General features: G+C 43.8%; 1 protein-coding gene across 1 annotated transcript; it reads right to left on the bottom strand.

Moving 5' to 3' along the window:
- Positions 1-5,576: 5,576 nt before the first annotated feature.
- LOC118088819 (dispanin subfamily A member 2b) lies at positions 5,577-10,053 on the bottom strand. The gene is made up of 2 exons (XM_035122928.2): positions 9,814-10,053; positions 5,577-6,229 (listed from the first exon to the last, which is right to left on the bottom strand). Exons 1-2 carry the CDS (start codon positions 10,006-10,008, stop codon positions 6,044-6,046), a joined length of 381 nt encoding a protein of 126 aa, XP_034978819.1. The 5' UTR covers positions 10,009-10,053; the 3' UTR covers positions 5,577-6,043.
- Between the last annotated feature and the right edge of the window lie 7,776 nt (positions 10,054-17,829).

Below are 17,829 nucleotides of genomic sequence, written 5' to 3'. Positions count from 1 at the left end.
CATCTCAAACTGGATGGTAGGCAATCAGTGGCAGTACACCTTCATAAACGTGAGTAGTACTGCTTTGCAGAAGGTCTCATGCCTTGGCAAATGAACGAGGAGGGCAGGCACAGGCACTGTCAGAGCAGAAGAAAGGACAGCCAGTGCTTAAAGATTTGTTTAGGGTGCTCCAGATCCACTCCCCGATCCGAAGACACCCATGTTCACTTTGCATTCATCAAACAACTTCTTGAATCTTGCTTGTAAAGCTACTAAAACACTGGTAATCGGGCCACAGATCAAAAGGAACAACAAGACACCCAGAACTATTGCAACGATATTCAGAATCTTGGCTTTCTTGCCATATCTAGTTGCATCTTCAGCATTTCCAGCGACTTTACAATCCCTTGCCTGTAGGGGAGAGATTTTTTTCAAACAAACAAACAAGAATTAATATTGGAAACATTTGCACATGCTTACAACACCTACTGGTAACGCTCAAATGGCTGTTGTGTAATTATAATCAAATTTAGAGTTTCCTGATCAGTGCTATTAGCGACCAAAGGATTGTGCAAAATGAAAGTTCCTGCTTCCCAAAAGGTTGCGCCCTATTCTAGCCTCAGCTTCATTCATATTCTTTTAATGAGAGCCCACCAATCCTTCTAGGCCCAAGGAAGTACTGGTATTTGGAATGTTGAAACTGTAATAAGAACCAACTCCTGTTTTCGTCTCTCCCAATACAGACAGAAGCACATGTGCCCACCTGCACATTCACTTTACTTTTCCATGGGCAAAAATCAGATCCATTAAAAGAGTAATTTTATCTTATCTTATGATTTTATACAAGCCACACCCCAACCCTCATGATTAAAGCTTACACTGACAGACTTCAAAGGTGTGTTGCTTCCCATTACCTCAAAAACATTTATTCCAAACATGGAGCCACATGATTTTTGCGTAGGATGACAACAAAACCACCCACAAATCTCAGACTATATCTATGGACACAGAGGTGACCGATGATTTTGATGGTTGTTTTAAGGTGATTACGTGTAAAAAAAATAAAGAATTAAAAGTTGAGATCTATAAGATTATGTGTCTCAGATCCAGAGACCACTGGATCTCTGATATTTACAGTTTAGTCCAGGCATCCCCACACTCGACCCTCCAGATGTTTTGGGACTACAATTCCCATCATTCCTGACCACTGGTCCTCTTAGCTAGGGATGATGGGAGTTGTAGTCCCAAAACATCTGAAGGGTCGAGTTTGGGGATGCCTGGTTTAGTCAAAGGAAACAAGGTGATCATTGTTGGAAGAGGAACCTAGAAACAAATTATACCATTTCAAGAGCATCTGTTCTCACTTCTCTCCCCACTTTCGCAGAACACAGATACTGTACGCACACAAACAATGCACACACCTCACTTTCCCAAGGGACCTGTGTAAAAGTTGAATCTAGTAAAATTACTCTGAGCCTTGAAAAACACATACTGTATGGTACAGCAGCTGAAAGAGGAAGTGAGAGTGTCAACCTTCCAATTTCCTCCTTCAAATGTACTTTCATGGGAGAAAACAGTAACTCTCACCATCACACTACCACCTACCAACATGAGTCTCACCAAACTGCGGGAGGCAGTGGAAGACAGGAGTGCCTGACGTGCTCTGCTCCATGGGGTCACGAAGAGTCCGACACGACTAAGCGACTAAACAGCAACAATATATGCTGTAAGCCGCCCAGACTGGCAGGGGGAACCCAGCCAGATGGATGGGGTATCATTATTATTATTATTATTATTATCATTATGAACCAATAGAGGTATAAAGCCTGCTGAGAAAGGAACACAAAGTGGAAGTGAGTCTAGCATGGGAGAAAGAGGAAATAAAGAGAACTGCCTCACAAAGATAGGTGAATGCTCCAGTAAATAAAACAGAAAAGCAAGGAAGAAATACTACCCAGTCACGGGGAAAGAGATAAGTGAAGACTGCAGTGGAAACAAATAGGAGACCCGCGTAGCCCTCGTGCGCTCCCTCACCTTGATGGAGAAGACGAGAGCGGTCTGTAATATGCTGTGGCAAAATACCTCGGGACATGGGCGCAGCCAGGATTTTTGTTGTGGGGGCAGCGGCTTTTGTTAGGGGATGCTGAACCTCATATTTATATTGATTTGTATTGATTTTGATTTGGGGGAGAAGCTTTCCCCTGCCCCCCCCCGCTACGATCATGCCTCGGGAGCCTCTGGGGTGGGCGGGAAAGCTTTTTGGGGAGAGCCTGCTCACCACGCAATGGACTCGCTTTGCGCTTCCCAGAATTGGGAGGCAAGCAGCTGCTGCAATGGCTTCTATTATATTCCTGCAGCTTCTGGCTATCTCTGGCTCTCCACGCCCCCTTTCCGTTCTGGGATCAGCGGCGGCCAAGGATCTCCCAGACGTTGCTTCGTCAACAACCCTATTACCGGAATCCTGCGATCGTGAAGCGCTATGAGCTCTTTGAAGCGCTATGAGCTGGAGCCTGCTGGAGAAGGGTCTCCTTGCTATTTGTGTATCATAGAAGTAGCTGATTCACACTCCACCCAATGGGTTAGGACTTGGGGATAACAAAAGTTGCAATAATAATAAAAATAGGGTTAACCATGCATGAGTGATTAATCATTTGCCTTTAACCATTTAAGCAATTGACTAAATCTACATACGTTTGCATTTTTTACAATCATTTTTATTGGGTTTTTTCTCTTATAACAATATCTGCAATCAATACATTACATTGAAATTTCAATTTCCCCCCTTTCCTACTGACTTCCCTCAACTCCCCCCCCCCTGGTTTATTATATCTCATATTACAATCTGCTGTTTGTATATATTTCCATATTATCATACTATTATATTTCTTGCTCTTTACAAATAAAATTGCAAATGTTTATTTAAATCCTGCCGATGACTCTGTTTTTTTTTTTTTGCTGTTTCTGCAAATATGATGTAAATGGTTCCCATTCTTTTTCGAAGTCACTATTGTCTCTTTCACATAGTCTATCTGTTAGCTTTGCCAGCTCTGCATAGTTAATCAACTTCTCTTGCCATTGTTCCTTTGATGGTATTTCTCCGGTCTTCCAGTTCTGTGCTATCAAAATTCTGGCTGCTGTCGTTGCTTACATAAACAATGTTCGTTTTTCTTTCGGCAATTGTCCCAAAATTCCTATCAGAAAAGCTTCTGGTTTTTTTTGTAAAAGTCATTTTGAACATTTTTTTCAGTTCATTATACAGTGGTACCTCGGGTTAAGAACTTAATTCATTCTGGAGGTCTGTTCTTAACCTGAAACTGTTCTTAACCCGAGGTACCACTTTAGCTAATGGCACCTCCCGCTGCCGCCACTTGATTTCTGTTCTCATCCTGAAGCAAAGTTCTTAACCCGAGGTACTATTTCTGGGTTAGTGGAGTTTGTAACCTGAAGCATCTGTAACCCAAGGTACCACTGTATATTATTTCCCAAAAAGTTTGGATATTCCTGCATTCCCACCACAAATGAGAAAAGGTACATTTCCCTTCTTTACACCTCCAACAATTGTTCTGTTCAGTTTTATACATTCTTGCCAATTTTGTTGGCGTGACATACCACCTGTACATCATCTTCATACAGTTCTCTTTTAACAATATACAGTTCGTAAATATCAAATCCACTTTCCATAGTTTTGTCCAATCATCAAATTCTATGTTATGCCCTATATCCTGTGCCCATTTAATCATTACTTATTTAACTTCCTCATCTTTAGTTTCCCATTCCCAAAGTACATATGTTTGCATTGATGTATATACAAGTTTCCTTTGAGAGGAAGAGCAGGGTATAAATTTAGTAAGTACAGTGGTACCTCGACTTACGAAGACAATCCGTTCCGTGGCCGTCTTCTTAAGTTGAAGTCTTCGGTTGTTGAAGTGCCGCTTCTGCGCATGTGCCGACCGCACGCGCCACTTTGCGCAGGCGCAGAACGCTCACGGGGGCACGCGCGGCGAAAAGACTGACGGGGTTGTCGACTTCGGAAGTTGAAACCTTCGGAAGTCAAATTGTTCGGTACCACTGTACATTACTAATGTGGAGTTGTTGGACATTGTTGGCATTTCGGGAGACTATGGAGGAATGCATCTTTGGGGGTGAAGTCAAAGTGTTGGGAGGAGTAAGCCCCATTTTAATATTTGGGTCATATTTATTCTCTTTATAAGCTGCCCAACAACAATTCTCCCTGGATGACAAAAGAACCCTTTCAGATTAATTTTGAAAGGCTTTTTAGAACAGTGATTTCCAAACTTTCCACTCGCAGACCATTTGAAAACTGCTGAGCATCTTGGTGAACCCCTTAATAATTTTTCTGCCGGTTGTTTAGCAACGATAAGCTCCTTTTTATTTATCATTTATCATCATTATCATCACTATATTCACCCACCCTTCATTCTAATGTCCCAGGGCAGGGTACACTTTAAAAAGATCACTAAATAGTTTGAAACAACTTAAAATCACAGAAATAAGATGGGTCCCAAAAATATGCATCTCAAGTGTGAAAAGCCAGGATAAAGAGGTTCAAAGAAGGCTGTGCACATGCCATATATTTAAAGCAAAAGCTGATGAGCGGTGGAGTGCACACATGGCTTTGGATACATACCTAGTAATCTCAAAATCCAACATCCGGAGGGCAACCATTTCCCCTTCCCTAAAGAAGAGGAAAATTCACAAAAGCTTTCTAACAAAGTGGAATGATAGCTGCTGCTACAAGAAACAGCATCTGGCAATCATCAAATTATAAGCACAAATAAACATGGCGCCAGCCCCCCTAAAAATTTGGAAGACTGCCAGCCAGCACTGAGGCAGTGAGAGGCCATTAAAAGGCAACATTTAGGATTGTAAGCCCCTTGGAGCAAGAACATGTCTTCTCTGTAAAGCACCATATACAGGCAGTGGCCATTTTAGGCGACTAATATGTGCATGTGCATCGCCCCGAACCTGGAAGTGACCCAAAAATGTCACATAAAGGGGCAGAACGGGGTGTTTGCAGGCTTTTTCAATAGTGCTTCAAATGTACATGATTTCACTTAAACATCCGATGCCTTGGAATGTTACCCCCACATAAATTGGGAGTTGCCTATATGTTGATGGCGTAACAACACAAATGTTTCTCAGCTACTAAGGCATGATCCGCTAGGGAGGTATACAAGAGAATAAATGAGCAAGCTTCTCCCAACATGCAACTTTCTCTCATGGGGTGTATCTTTTGGGACAGAAGGCAGCATCAACCCACCATCCAAACTGTACACTGTTGTCATGAGAGTGTGTGCTTTCCTCTGTGATTTAATTCTAGGCTGAAGATAAAGAGTCAGGAATGCTAATTCTTACAACTAGGACCATTTTAATTAAAAGATGTCGTGTGTGAGAGAGAGAATTAAATGGTTACATATATAAAAATGTTTAATGGATCTAAGGATATTTGGAGCTTTTAAATGAATCTCCATGTTGCATCCAATCTGGCCACTGAAACCATAATATTGAAGAATCCTACAAAAGGGGAGCCTCAATGTTTTAAGTTTTATACCAACAAGAAAGCAATTGATGCAGAATAAGGTAGGCATGTTTTTATTTGCTCAGAATTCACCCCAGACTTCGTGTTTCGATACAGAAAAGCTGCAGTACACATCTTGAGTAAGAAACTTGTTGAACATCATAAAAAATAATGATTAAATTTAATGAGCAACAGAATGAAGGAAGGCCAATAATCCAGATCTTGAACAAAGAAAGAGCATCAAACAAATGTCGTTTCTCAATAAGCATCTTAAACTGGATGGTGAAGTTCAAGATGACATCTGAGTCTCTCCTCCATTTTTCATAGAATCATAGAATTATGGAGTTGGAAGGGACCCTGAGGCAAACATGCCCAGGTGCTGTGTGGAATGCCTCCTTCCTTGCAAGTGGATGAGCAGGTTGGGTACAATCAGAGAAGCAAAGGCAAGCCAAAGCTTACAAGCAATGCTATAATGCTGGGGGGCATATTCTGCCTTCTCAATTTGCCACTGAGCCAACACTACAGTTATTGGTGATTCTTCATCATCTCTTGGAATTGTGCTCGGAAAACTGCTGCAGAGGTAGCAAGGATGACGATGAGGATGATGAATATTATGATGCTCACTATCAGAGCAGCGATGTTCAGACACTTGGAGGTCCTGCCATAAGTAGCCGCACCTTCAGGATCTCCAACAACTTTGCGATCCCTTGACTGAAAGTGGCAGGTAGGGGAGGGAGAAAAAATATAATTAAAAATTAAAAATAACAATGAGAATTAACACTGAAAGTACATTTGGATAGGCTTGGAATATCTAAAGCCCCTACAGACTTTTCATGGTTGTTTAAACATGGTGATTATACATGCTAGATTAAGATTTTGGCGTGGGATTCAACTAGGTATTGCGTAGCTGTTTTATCAGCAGCCATTTCCACTGAGTTCCGGCCGCCTTCCTCCCTACCAACGTGCTCTCAATACTTCACACGCATTAGCTCAGTAATTCTGGCAGTCCTGTGCCAGTATTTGCAAATGGGAGGATATTGGCTGGGTGTGATCTAGCTGCTCTGCTGTTTCGTGTTACCTCTGTTTCTTAATTCAGTCTCCTCTGTTTAGAAGCACAGACCCACTTTCTCTCCCACGCAACAGAAGACACCTGCAGCTGGTGGGGCACGATGTGTAAGTGTCTGTGGTCTACAGATGGGAATTTCTACCCCAGAGCTACCAGCAATTTTCATTTCTGTGCTGCACAGGGAGGAAAATAAATCTTTCGTTTCTTCACCTCCCAGAACTCATAATGGAAACCAGTGTCGGAGGGACAGAGGAAAGGAGGGGGTGCAGAGAAGAGAAGAGTAGCCCTTCCCCTTATTGTCATTGGTCCTGCCCACAACCAGATCCAATCCTGTCAACAACCTCCACAACAGAGAATAGAGCCCCCAGAAACAAACAAAAAAAGTTCCCCCACCCCTGGAATAGAGGAACTATAATTGTGGATTTGTTTGATATAGTTTCCTGCCAACCTAGCAGTTCGAAAGCACATCAAAGTGCAAGTAGATAAATAGGTACTGCTCCAGCGGGAAGGTAAACAGTGTTTCTGTGCGCTGCTCTGGTTCGCCAGAAGCGGCTTTGTCATGCTGGCCACATGACCTGGAAGCTATACGCTGGCTCCCTCAGCCAATAACACAAGATGAGCGCCGCAACCCCAGAGTCGGTGACGACTGGACCTAATGGTCAGGGGTCCCTTTACCTTTACCTTTGATATAGGTATTCCATCATTATTAGAAAACATTTTGAGAACAAACCACTAATGCAATACTTACAACCTTGCCTTTTAAAAGCATTTCGCTCATTCTAAAAGCAAAGACTGGGGGCTTATCCACACTTACCTTTTGCCCCGCTTTTTCCAGGCACAAGTCCACATTTTAAAGCTCCATGTCTGCATGGGCACAGCCAGGATTTTTGTGGTGGGGGGGAGGACTTTGTTGGGGGGGCAGGAGCAATTTTCCTCTTTTGGCTCCTTTCTCATAGAATTAATAGTATTGTGGAGTTGGAAGGGACCCAAGGGTCATCTAGTCCAACCCCCTGCAATGCAGGAATCTCAACTAAAGCATCCATGACAGGTGGCCAGCCAGCCTCTGCTTAAACATCTCCGAGGGAGAAGAATTCAAAACCTTCAAAGGGAGTCTGTTCCATTGTCAAAGAGCTCTTACTGTCAGAAAGTTTTTCCTGAAGTTTAGTTGGAATCTCCTTTCTTGTACTTTGAAGCCACTGGTTCGAGTCCTACTTTCCAGCAGTGGCAAAGCTTCATGCTCCGGCACCGGGGGCGGGGCTGGCGCCCATTCTGGGGGCGTGGTGCGCCTCCCAGAGGGGCGGGGTGCAGGTTCCGGGGGTGGGGCGGGCCGCCTTGATGGCGCCCCTGGGATCGCGTCGCTCGGGGCGAGCCGCCCCCACCGCCCCTTGGGAAGCGGGAGAGAAGGGAAGGACATTCAGAGAGGAGGGGAGAGAGGCATGGCAAAATCAGTGACTGCCCCAGGTAGTAAAAGACATGCCACTGGGGATGACAGAATAAGGGTGCCAGAATATGGCCCAGCATCTCACTACATGGTCACTTACTATGCATACAGTTTTAATGTGGAAAAGAGGGGCCATGAAGGCAGTTTGATTTCACCCAACAATTCTGGCAAATATGAAGAAGAAGAAGAAGAAGAAGAAGAAGAAGAAGAAGAAGAAGAAGAAGAAGAAGAAGAAGAAGAAGAAGAAGAGGAGTAGTAGTAGTAGTAGTAGTTTGGATTTGATATCCCGCTTTATTACTACCCTAAGGAGTCTCAAAGCGGATAACATTCTCCTTTCCCTTCCTCCCTCACAACAAACACTCTGAGGCGAGTGAGCCTGAGAGACTTCAGAGAAGTATGACTAGCCCAAGGTCACCCAGCAGCTGCATGTGGAGGAGCAGAGACGCGAACCTGGTTCACCAGATTACAAGTCTACCGCTCTTAACCACTACACCACACTGGCTCAACAACAAGGACCAAATCACAACACGTCATTTCTCAACTTTCATCGTAAGCATGTGTTGTGCCCTTCCCAGAAAGCCAGACCCTATACAGAACCTCAGGCTACCAAAATCTGCCTGTTAGCTTCTCATGTGCCACAAAGCCTCTTTGTCCTTTTTGCTACAGTAGATTTATTACTACTGCTATTCTAGAATTTAACAAATGCACATTAGAACATAAAATCAAAAAATTCCTTCCAGCAGCACCTTAAAGACCAACTAAGTTTTTATTTTGGTATGAGCTTTCGTGTGGATGCACACTTCTTCAGATACACTGAAATAGAAGTCCCCAGACACTTATGTATGTAAAGAAAGGGTGGGGAGGGGGTATGTTGTTGGACGTGACGAGGACACTGTCTCTGGAAAATGGTGGAACCTTCATTACATTCACAAACACTGCAGAGAATGAGAGACACAATTACTTGTATGCTGTGCTTTTAATTTTGCGATGTTCTTTTCTTTCTGTCTTAAAGCAATATGCCACCATTGTAAGGGAATTGCTGACATCATATTACAGTCTTAAGAACTAAAGTTGATGGTTTGTTTGTTTTTGCTGTTGAAGATTTATGTTCAAATTGAACTGTACAGAACGTCAGATTCCAAACGGCTAGAAAATAACAGTAATGAATATGCTTATATATTTAATATTTAATTATTAAAAAAGAAGAAGTGCCAAGCACATCCATTGGTTTAGAACTCTGAGTGCAGCAAACGTCTGCTAATGCGTGGTAAACATCAGCCTGTTATTTTCCATTCTACAATTATCCTGTTCTTTTAATGAAACCATCGCTAGATGAGGTAACGGGAATTAAAACTTCCTTGGGAATGGGTGTGGTGGAAAATCTTTTGAGAGTTAACTTACAATCAACACATTTCGTTTGTGGGGGCCATGCCCTCATAAGAGCTTCATGGCAGGCAGAAATTCAACAGGTGATGTGTTTCAGAAAACAGGTTGTTGTAGAGAAGCTGCACCTGTTGAATTTCTACTTGTCTGGGGACGACGACCTGATTAAGGTACTGTATAAAGCTGGCCAAGAAAGTGGCCAAAAGCGGCAATGACTTCTAAAGAGGGATGTAGAAGAAATAAAGGAGACTGCCTCAGTAAAGCAGGGGAGCGCTCCAGGTTAGGCGGAGGAAGGAGCAAGAAATAACTATACCCAGCCAAAGCGGGGTGCAAGGGAGAAGTCAATACTGAAGGGAGGCAGCAGAGAGGAGAGGAAGGTCAAGCAGCTCTCGTGTGCTCCCTCACCTTGATGGAGAAGACGAGAGCGGCGAAGCCGAGGCAGCAGGCGTTCAGGAACGAGAAGCTGAACAAGGACCACAGCACGTAGTCCTGGGGTTGCGGGCCCGCGACCGCTCTGGCGTAGGGGTACGGCGGCGCGCCCGACTCTTTGCCGTCGTGGGGCTGCATGTGGATGGCGACAGGGTGCGGAGCGGTCTGCATGGTGAGAGGTCCCCAGCGAGTGGCGACGGCGAGCGCAGGGCGCGCTGCTGGAGTCTGCCCAGGGCTGGGCGCGGCTCTCGCGCTCTGATTGGGCAGGACGCGCCCAGGGACTGAATCTGCCTCCCCAATTCGCAGAAAATGAAAAGGAAGGAGCGCCGCGGGTGGGAGTGGGGGAGCGAATTCCGCGCAGTGGGAGGCGGCGCTGCCCCCGGAGTCTTCGCCAAGGCCCGCTTCGAAACCACTTTCTCCCAGCTGCAACAAGTTTCGCGCAACAGAAACGGTGATTCAACGAACGGGTGGCGATATGCACCCCTCGTTTTTGGATCCTGTACTATTGTACCCCCTCCCCAAATACTCTCTTCGCTTTTTGTGCTTGAGCTTAGTGTTCCTGCTGGCGTTGTATTCAGAGTCAAAACGAAATCTCTGTAGGTTTTCAATAAATGTCATCCGCGCTAGGTGAGACCTTAATATGCTGTGGCCAAAGGCTTGGAGAGCCCCTGGGGGTGGGCGGGAAAAACTTTTTTGGGGGGGAGGGGAGAGCCTGCTGTGGACTCAGTATTAGGAGGCGAGCAGTGAACAAATCTCAGAAGTTGCTTTCTTCTCTCCTGCATTAGTGCTCTCAAACTCCGGGGGCTGTGGCTTTTCTCCCAAAGGTAAAATAGCCTCGTGATGGGAAGTGAAGGGGACGCAGCTGGCAAGAGAATTATGATGCTGCTTTGCGTTTTGATTCAGGAAGGTCAGATTTCGGCTGCCTAATTCCAGTATTCCTTGTATTCCCAGATTTCAAGTTTAATGACGCTTGAATCTTTCCAAGAATGGTTGGACTAAGCAGACAGTATTTGTCAAAACGAAATAAAAAAATTCTTTCCAGTAGCGCCTTAGAGACCAACTAAGTTTGTCATTGGTATGAGCTTTCGTGTGCATTTCAGATACCCGAAGAAGTGTGCATGCACACGAAAGCTCATACCAATGACAAACTTAGTTGGTCTCTAAGGTGCTACGGGAAAGAATTTTTTTATTGTGTTTCGACTACGGCAGACCAACACCTACCTGCTTTTCTGTGTGGCATTTTTCAATTCCCGGATTGGCTTTAACGTCAAACAAAAACATTGTTTACAGATCCGCCCCTGGTGAGCTTTCTTTACTATGGCTGTGTGCATACTACGGTATATTATACAGTGGTACCTCAGGTTAAGTACTTAATTGGTTCCGGAAGTCCATTCTTAACCTGAAGCGTTCTTAACTTGAAGCGAACTTTCCCATTGAAAGTAATGGAAGGTGGATTGATCCATTACAGATGATGAAAAATACCCCCCAAAACAACAATTTAACACGAATTCTACTGTCTAAGGCAGTGGTTCCCAACAGGTGGTCCGGGGACCCCCAGGGGTCCGCGAGCTATGCCAGAGGGGTCCGCAAGATGCTATTAGAATAAAAAATATATTAAATATATTTCGTATGATAACAGATTTTTTGTTTTGGCCGCTTCCTGCATGAGCAGAGTCTAGCGCAAAACTAGAATTAGATAGAGGCAGTAGTTCTGCTGTATGCCGTTAGGTGGCGCTTTACAAACACTACTGTTTTGCAAAGAGGCAGCGCGCGCATTCTACTAAGGCTCACCTCCCCAAGATGCTTTGCGCGCGTCGGCTTCATTTGTGAGCTACTGTGCAGGTCCCCTGTCTTCTCCATTCCCCTCCCTCCCCCCTGGCGTGCGCTGCCTCTTTGCAAAACAGTAGTGTTTGTAAACAAAGCGTTGTTTTTCGCGGAAGCTACAGTTCGCGTAGTTAAAAATGGACCGTTGGTTAAAAAGTGGTTCGTTAAAACGACAAAGGCTACAGATGAAGAGGAAGAACTGTAAAAAACGTATAAATATAAAATGTAAAAAGACTCTTAATTTGGCTCTCACTTTTTAATTTTAGGATTAGGAATTAATGGGGGTCCTTGTCACAATAGCGGCTCGATGAGGGGTCCTCGAGAAAATTTTGTTGGGAACCCCTGGTCTAAGGAGACCGTTGATCATTGACTGAGGGAAGGAAGGAGGGAGGGAAGGAAGGAAGGAAGGTGTGAGAGAGGGAAAGAGAGAGGGGGGAGGGAGGGGGGGAAGAGAGAATGAAGGAAGGAAGGAAGGAAGGAAGGAAGGAAGGAAGGAAGGAAGGAAGGGGTGGGTCAGAGAGAGAAGAAAGGAAGGAAAGAAGGAAGGGGTAAGAGAGGGAGAGAAGGAAGGAAGGGGTGAGAGAGAGTGAAAGAAAGAGGGAGAGGGAAGGAAGGAAGGAAGGAAGGTGTGAGAGAGGGAAAGAGATAGGGGGAGGGAGGGAGGGAAGAGAGAAGGAAGGAAGGAAGGAAGGAAGGAAGGAAGGAAGGAAGGAAGGAAGGAAGGAAGGGGTGGGTGAGAGAGAGAAGAAAGGAAGGAAAGAAGGAAGGGGTAAGAGAGGGAGAGAAGGAAGGAAGGAAGGGGTGAGAGAGAGTGAAAGAAAGAGGGAGAGGGAAGGAAGGAAGGAAGGAAGGAAGGAAGGGGTGAGAGAGAGAGAAAGAGGGGGGGGGAGGAAGGAAGCCTACCAAGCCTGCTCTTGCAAGAAGAGGCGGTGGCATTCCACTGCTGCCTCTCGCAGGGGCAACCGGGCTATCACCCGCTCTTGTGAGTGGCGGCAGTAGCAGCATCCCGCTGCCAACACTCACAAGAGCGGGGAAACTGGGCTCCCTCTGAGCGCTCCCATGGCTGGAGCCGTCACAGAGGCCCTGCAGGCCCTGCCGATGTCTGGGCTTCGCTCCGGGCAGCAGAGAGGCCTCTGAGAGCTCGGGTTACTTACTTCCGGGTTACAATAGTTCGTAACCCAAAAATACGTAACCCGAAGCGTTCGTAACCTGAGGTACCACTGTGTACCCTTCTTTCTTCTGTGATGTGTTTATTGAGGTTTGCACATTTTAGGTAGTGCATATACGTATAACCATAAAGTAACAAAATAAAGGTATGGGAGAGGGTAGACAGCATGTCAGAAAAAAACCAGAGAGAGGATAGCAAGGAAGAGCAGAGCATATTGTAACATATGTTATACAGATCATGGTAAGTTCTGTCGTGCGATTTCTGAACAGACAAAAGTAGCTATCGGCAGAATTCCGTGCGTTGAAGGAGGATGAAGTGAGCTATTGGCCTGAGGCCATAAGTTCAATAAACTTGTGCCCTGTCGTGAAAAACTTGTCTGCTTCTGGTCCTTTCTTTTGTCTTTCTATTTAAAAGCCAGGTTTTCCATTATCACGATTTGCCAGTTTCTTATACCATAGACTCAGTAAATACGGATTATATTGTTTCCAGTGTTTTGCTTTTACTTTTCTGTCTGTCACAAAACCACAATACAAATCATTATTAAATATTTAAAGAAAATAGTTTGTGAGGAATCATCAAAAATTAACAATGAATAATAATAAATTTTATTTATACCCCGCCCTCCCTAGCCAAGGCCGGGCTCAGGGCGGCTAAATATAAAACAACTGATTAAAATACAACTTAAGAACAAGATTAATTACAACATTAAAATTAGAATTAGAATTAAAATGCAGCCTCATACAGAAGGGAAAGGAAAGGGAAAGATAGGGGAGGGGATCAGGTTGGCTCCAAGCCAAAAGCCAGGCGGAACAGCTCTGTCTTACAGGCCCTGCGGAAAGAAATCAGATCCCGCAGGGCCCTGGTGACTGGTCTCAGGTGACAGAGCGTTCCACTAGGTCGGAGCCAGTATTGAGAAGGCCCTGGTGCTAGTTGAGGCTAATCTGATTTCCTTCGAGCCCGGGACCTCTAAGATGTTGCTGTTTATGGACCTTAAGGTCCTCTGTGGGGCATACCAGGAGAGACGGTCCCGTAAGTATGAGGGTCCTAAGCCGTAAAGGGCTTTAAAGGTCAAAACCAGCACCTTAAATCTGATCCTGTACTCCACCGGGAGCCAGTGCAGCTGGAGGAGCACTGGGTGAATAGGCTTCCATGGCAGGGTCCCCGTGAGGAGCCTCGCTGCAGCATTCTGCATCCGCTGGAGTTTCTGGGACAGCTTCAAAGGCAGTCCTGCGTAGAGCGAATTACAGTAGTCAAGCCTGGAGGTGACCGTCACATGGATCACTGTGGCCAGGTCGGGGCAGGAAAGGTAAGGGACCGATTGCTTGATGCGGCAAAGGTGGAAAATGTCGTCTTAGCTGTTGTAGTAACCTGTGCCTCCATAGAAAGGGAGGCGTCAAGGATTACACCCAAACTCTTTTTGGGTTGCATTTTTGATTAGTTATTTTCCCCATCGCATTGAAAACTTCAGACCAAATGTTAAATGTTTCTTTACAAAACCACTGCATATGATAAAAAGTTCATTTTTCACCACAATTTCTCCCAACACATGAGAGGCAAATTTGAGTTCATTATGTTTAACTTGGAAGGAGTAAAATACCAATGTAAAATGAGTTTTATCAAGTTATCTTTAATCCTTGGTGGCACAGATTTTTTTCCTTTATTTTCCAATCAAGCAACATTCTTATACAGATTTTCTATACATCATTAAAATAATAATAATAATAATAATAATAATAATAATATATAAAATAATTTTTTTAAAGAAAATAATAATAGTAATACTGTAAAGAGGAAAACACACCCACACCCACACACACCCCAAAAAACAAAAAAAAACACATTAGCAATAAGAAAGATAATATATACATAATTAAATAAATAAACTTCTGGACTTCCTGTTACCTCCAGCAGCTTACTTTTTTGTTCTTTCAATATCGAATGTATGTACAATCAATGCTGTTTCTACTTTGACATCTTTTCACATTCTAGTTCGTTAAGTCTCCAAATATCTATTAAATCAACCTATTTCTTTAACTGTTCATTCAAACGCTATCATAGTAATTTTATCTTCCGTATAATTTTTAACATATTTCTTGTATCTATCCCATCTTTTAACAAATTCTTCCTGACCTTTTCCTCTCAAACTATTTGTTAGTTGTGCCATTTCGGCCATTTCCTGCAATTTGTTTTGCCACTCTGTTATTTTTGGGGGCTCTCTTTCTTTCCATCTTTTGGCAATAACCAGGCGAGCCGCTGCTAAAGAATATAACAAGATCTCTTTTGATTGTGATGGAATCCCTTTTTGGAATGTTATGCTTAGTAGGAAAATCTCTGGTCTTTTGGGAATGTTTCTCCCCGTTATTTTTTGAATCTTGTCGTGAATTTTATTCCAAAATTTCTTAATTATTTCACAAGTCCACCACATGTGAAATAGGTTTCCATCATTTCCTCCACACCTCCAACAAACGTTTGCTATATTTTTGTACATTTTTGATAGTCTAGAAGGTGTGAGGTACCATCTGTTAGACATCTTTAACATGTTTTCTCTTATGTTGCAGCTCGACGAGAACTTCATATTGATTTTCCAGAGATTTTCCCATTCCAAGCTCGTAATTGGATACTCACAATCCTGTGCTCACTTAATCATAGCGTTTGTAACCTTTTCGTCCATAACTTCATAATCTAGCAGCAGTTTATACATTTTGGAAATAAGTTTCGAATTACCTTTCAACAGTTCTTTTTCAAATTTTGTACATTCAGTTTGGAACCCAATTTGCTTATCTTTTTTAAATAATTCATTCAGTTGGTGATAATCCAACCATGTATTTAGATGTTCCTTTATGTCTTCATATTTTTTAATATTAATTTCTCCTTCTACTTCGGTTATCATCATGTTATATGTTATCCAATTATTTTCCATGTTTACTCTTTTTGGTGTTATTGCCTCCATTGGAGATATCCACCTTGGGATTTTTGGTTCAAGATATCTTTTGTATTTGTCCCATGTTCTAAATAAAGCATTTCTAATTATGTGGCTTGTAAATTTTTTATGTGTCTTTCCTTTTCCGTAATTTAAATAAGCGTGCCACCCGAACCTGGTTTCATGTCCTTCCAGGTCTAATACGTCCACGTTCTTCAGCAGGCACCAGTCCTTTAGCCATGTTAGGCAGGAAGCCTCGTAATAAAGCCTAAGGTCTGGGAGGCCAAATCCTCCCCTCTCTGGAAAATCAATCAGTATTTTGTGTTTGACCCTTGGCCTCTTGTTTTGCCAAAGAAATTTAGATAACTCTTTCTGCCACTTATCAATCATCATGGTCTTTCCAATGATTGGCAAGGTTTGAAATAAGTATAATAATTTAGGCAGAACCTTCATTTTAATTACTGCAATCCTACCGCAAAAGTATAGTTTAAGCCTGCTCCATGTTTCAAGACTCATTTTAATCTCTTCCCACTTTCTTACATAGTTATCTTCAAATAAATTGATATTTTTCGGGGTCAACATTATTCCGAGGTATTTTAATCTAGGGTGGATGGTTAACTGGGTAGCTTTTTGTAATTCTTCTTTCTCCGCTGATGTCATATTTTTTGCCAATAATTTAGTTTTATGGTAATTTAGTCTGAATCCGGAAACTGCACTATATTCTTTTATTAGATCCAAAAGTTTAATAAGACTTTGTCTGGGTTCCTCAACAGTTATGATAAGATCATCCGCAAAAGCTCTTAGTTTGTAACTTCTCTTTCCTAAAGTTATACCTTTAATTTCTTTTTCCTCCCTTATTTGTTTGCAAAGAGTTTCTAATGTCAAAATAAATATCAGCGGCGACAGAGGGTACCCCTGCCTAACCCCTTTATTTATTTCGCATTATTGGGTTATGTTCCCATTTATTATAACTTTGGCTTTCTGTGTTGTATAAATTGCGTTTATTCCATTTAGGTATCTCTCCCCAAAGTCCATTTGATAAAGTAAACCTTTCATAAAATCCCATGAAACTCGATCGAAAGCTTTTTCAGCATCCACCGCTATAAAGATTGCTTATCTATCCTTATATCCAGGTATTCCAGGAGATTTATAATATTTCTAGTATTATTGGAGATACGCCTACCCGGGAGAAAGCCCGCCTGATTGTCATGAATGACGTTCAAGAGGACTTTTTTTGTTCGTTGTGCTAAAATGTATGCGAATAGCTTATAATCGTTATTGAGAAGCGCAATGGGTCTGTAGTTTGCTATTACCTGATGGTCCGTTCCCTGTTTTGGTATTACTGATATGAAACTTTCCTTCCACGTATCTGGCATAACTCCCTCCATCATAATATTGTTCACTAGTGTTGTTCAGCCCGTTTAGAAAACGGGCGCTAATCCCACCCTCCCTTTCCCAAGCCAGGTGCAGCCTCACGGGGGCGGGAAGGGGAATATTTCCATGCAGGGAAATGTAACTTGCTGGGCTGCCCCGTCTCCCAAGAGCGCACCTCGGACCTGCCTCGGCGCCTCTTCCTCCCTCCCCACGGTCCATGTTTGAGTTAGTAATGGGTGTTTAATTGGGGGAGGGAGAGCAATTCCCCTCTCCCCGAGGAGGGGGCCCGCCTCTTCGCCTCGGCATTTATTGCCAGAGAGGGGGGGGGGAAGCAGCAGCCGTGAGAGGGGAAAGTTGCGGCTGCGTTTCCCTCCAGTGACTGCCTGAGGTGGTTTGCTGTGGCGACGGGCGGGCGGTTTGTGTGTGTGTGTGTGTGTGTGTGTGAGAGAGAGAGAGAGAGAGAGAGAGAGAGAGAGAGAGAGAGAAGCCCACGGGTCTATCCCGCAGCCGCCTCCTCCTCCTCGCACTGCTGCTTAGAAGCGAGTGGTTGGCTGCCGCAAACGGTAGGCAGAGGGGTTGGGGAGAGAGAGAGAGCGCGCGCGCGTTCCAAGTCTCTGGTCCAATCCCTGTGTCTCTGGGGGACATGCGCAGTACCCCAGGGACACGGGACAGCTTGGATGCAGGGACAACTTGGACATTATTATAT

The sequence above is a fragment of the Zootoca vivipara genome, chromosome 1 (assembly GCF_963506605.1).
Source record: "Zootoca vivipara chromosome 1, rZooViv1.1, whole genome shotgun sequence".
Taxonomy (NCBI): Eukaryota; Metazoa; Chordata; class Lepidosauria; order Squamata; family Lacertidae; genus Zootoca; species Zootoca vivipara.
Note: the sequence above shows the minus strand (reverse complement) of the source record. Positions and strands in the feature narration are given on the sequence as shown.

Bases quoted from the DNA above. Each gene is read 5' to 3' on its own strand.
- LOC118088819 (XM_035122928.2), bottom strand. From the start codon at position 10,008: ATGCAGACCGCTCCGCACCCTGTCGCCATCCACATGCAGCCCCACGAC. The intron at 6,230-9,813 runs GTGAGGGAGCAC...TGCCACTTTCAG, and splicing joins CTCTCGTCTTCTCCATCAAG to TCAAGGGATCGCAAAGTTGT.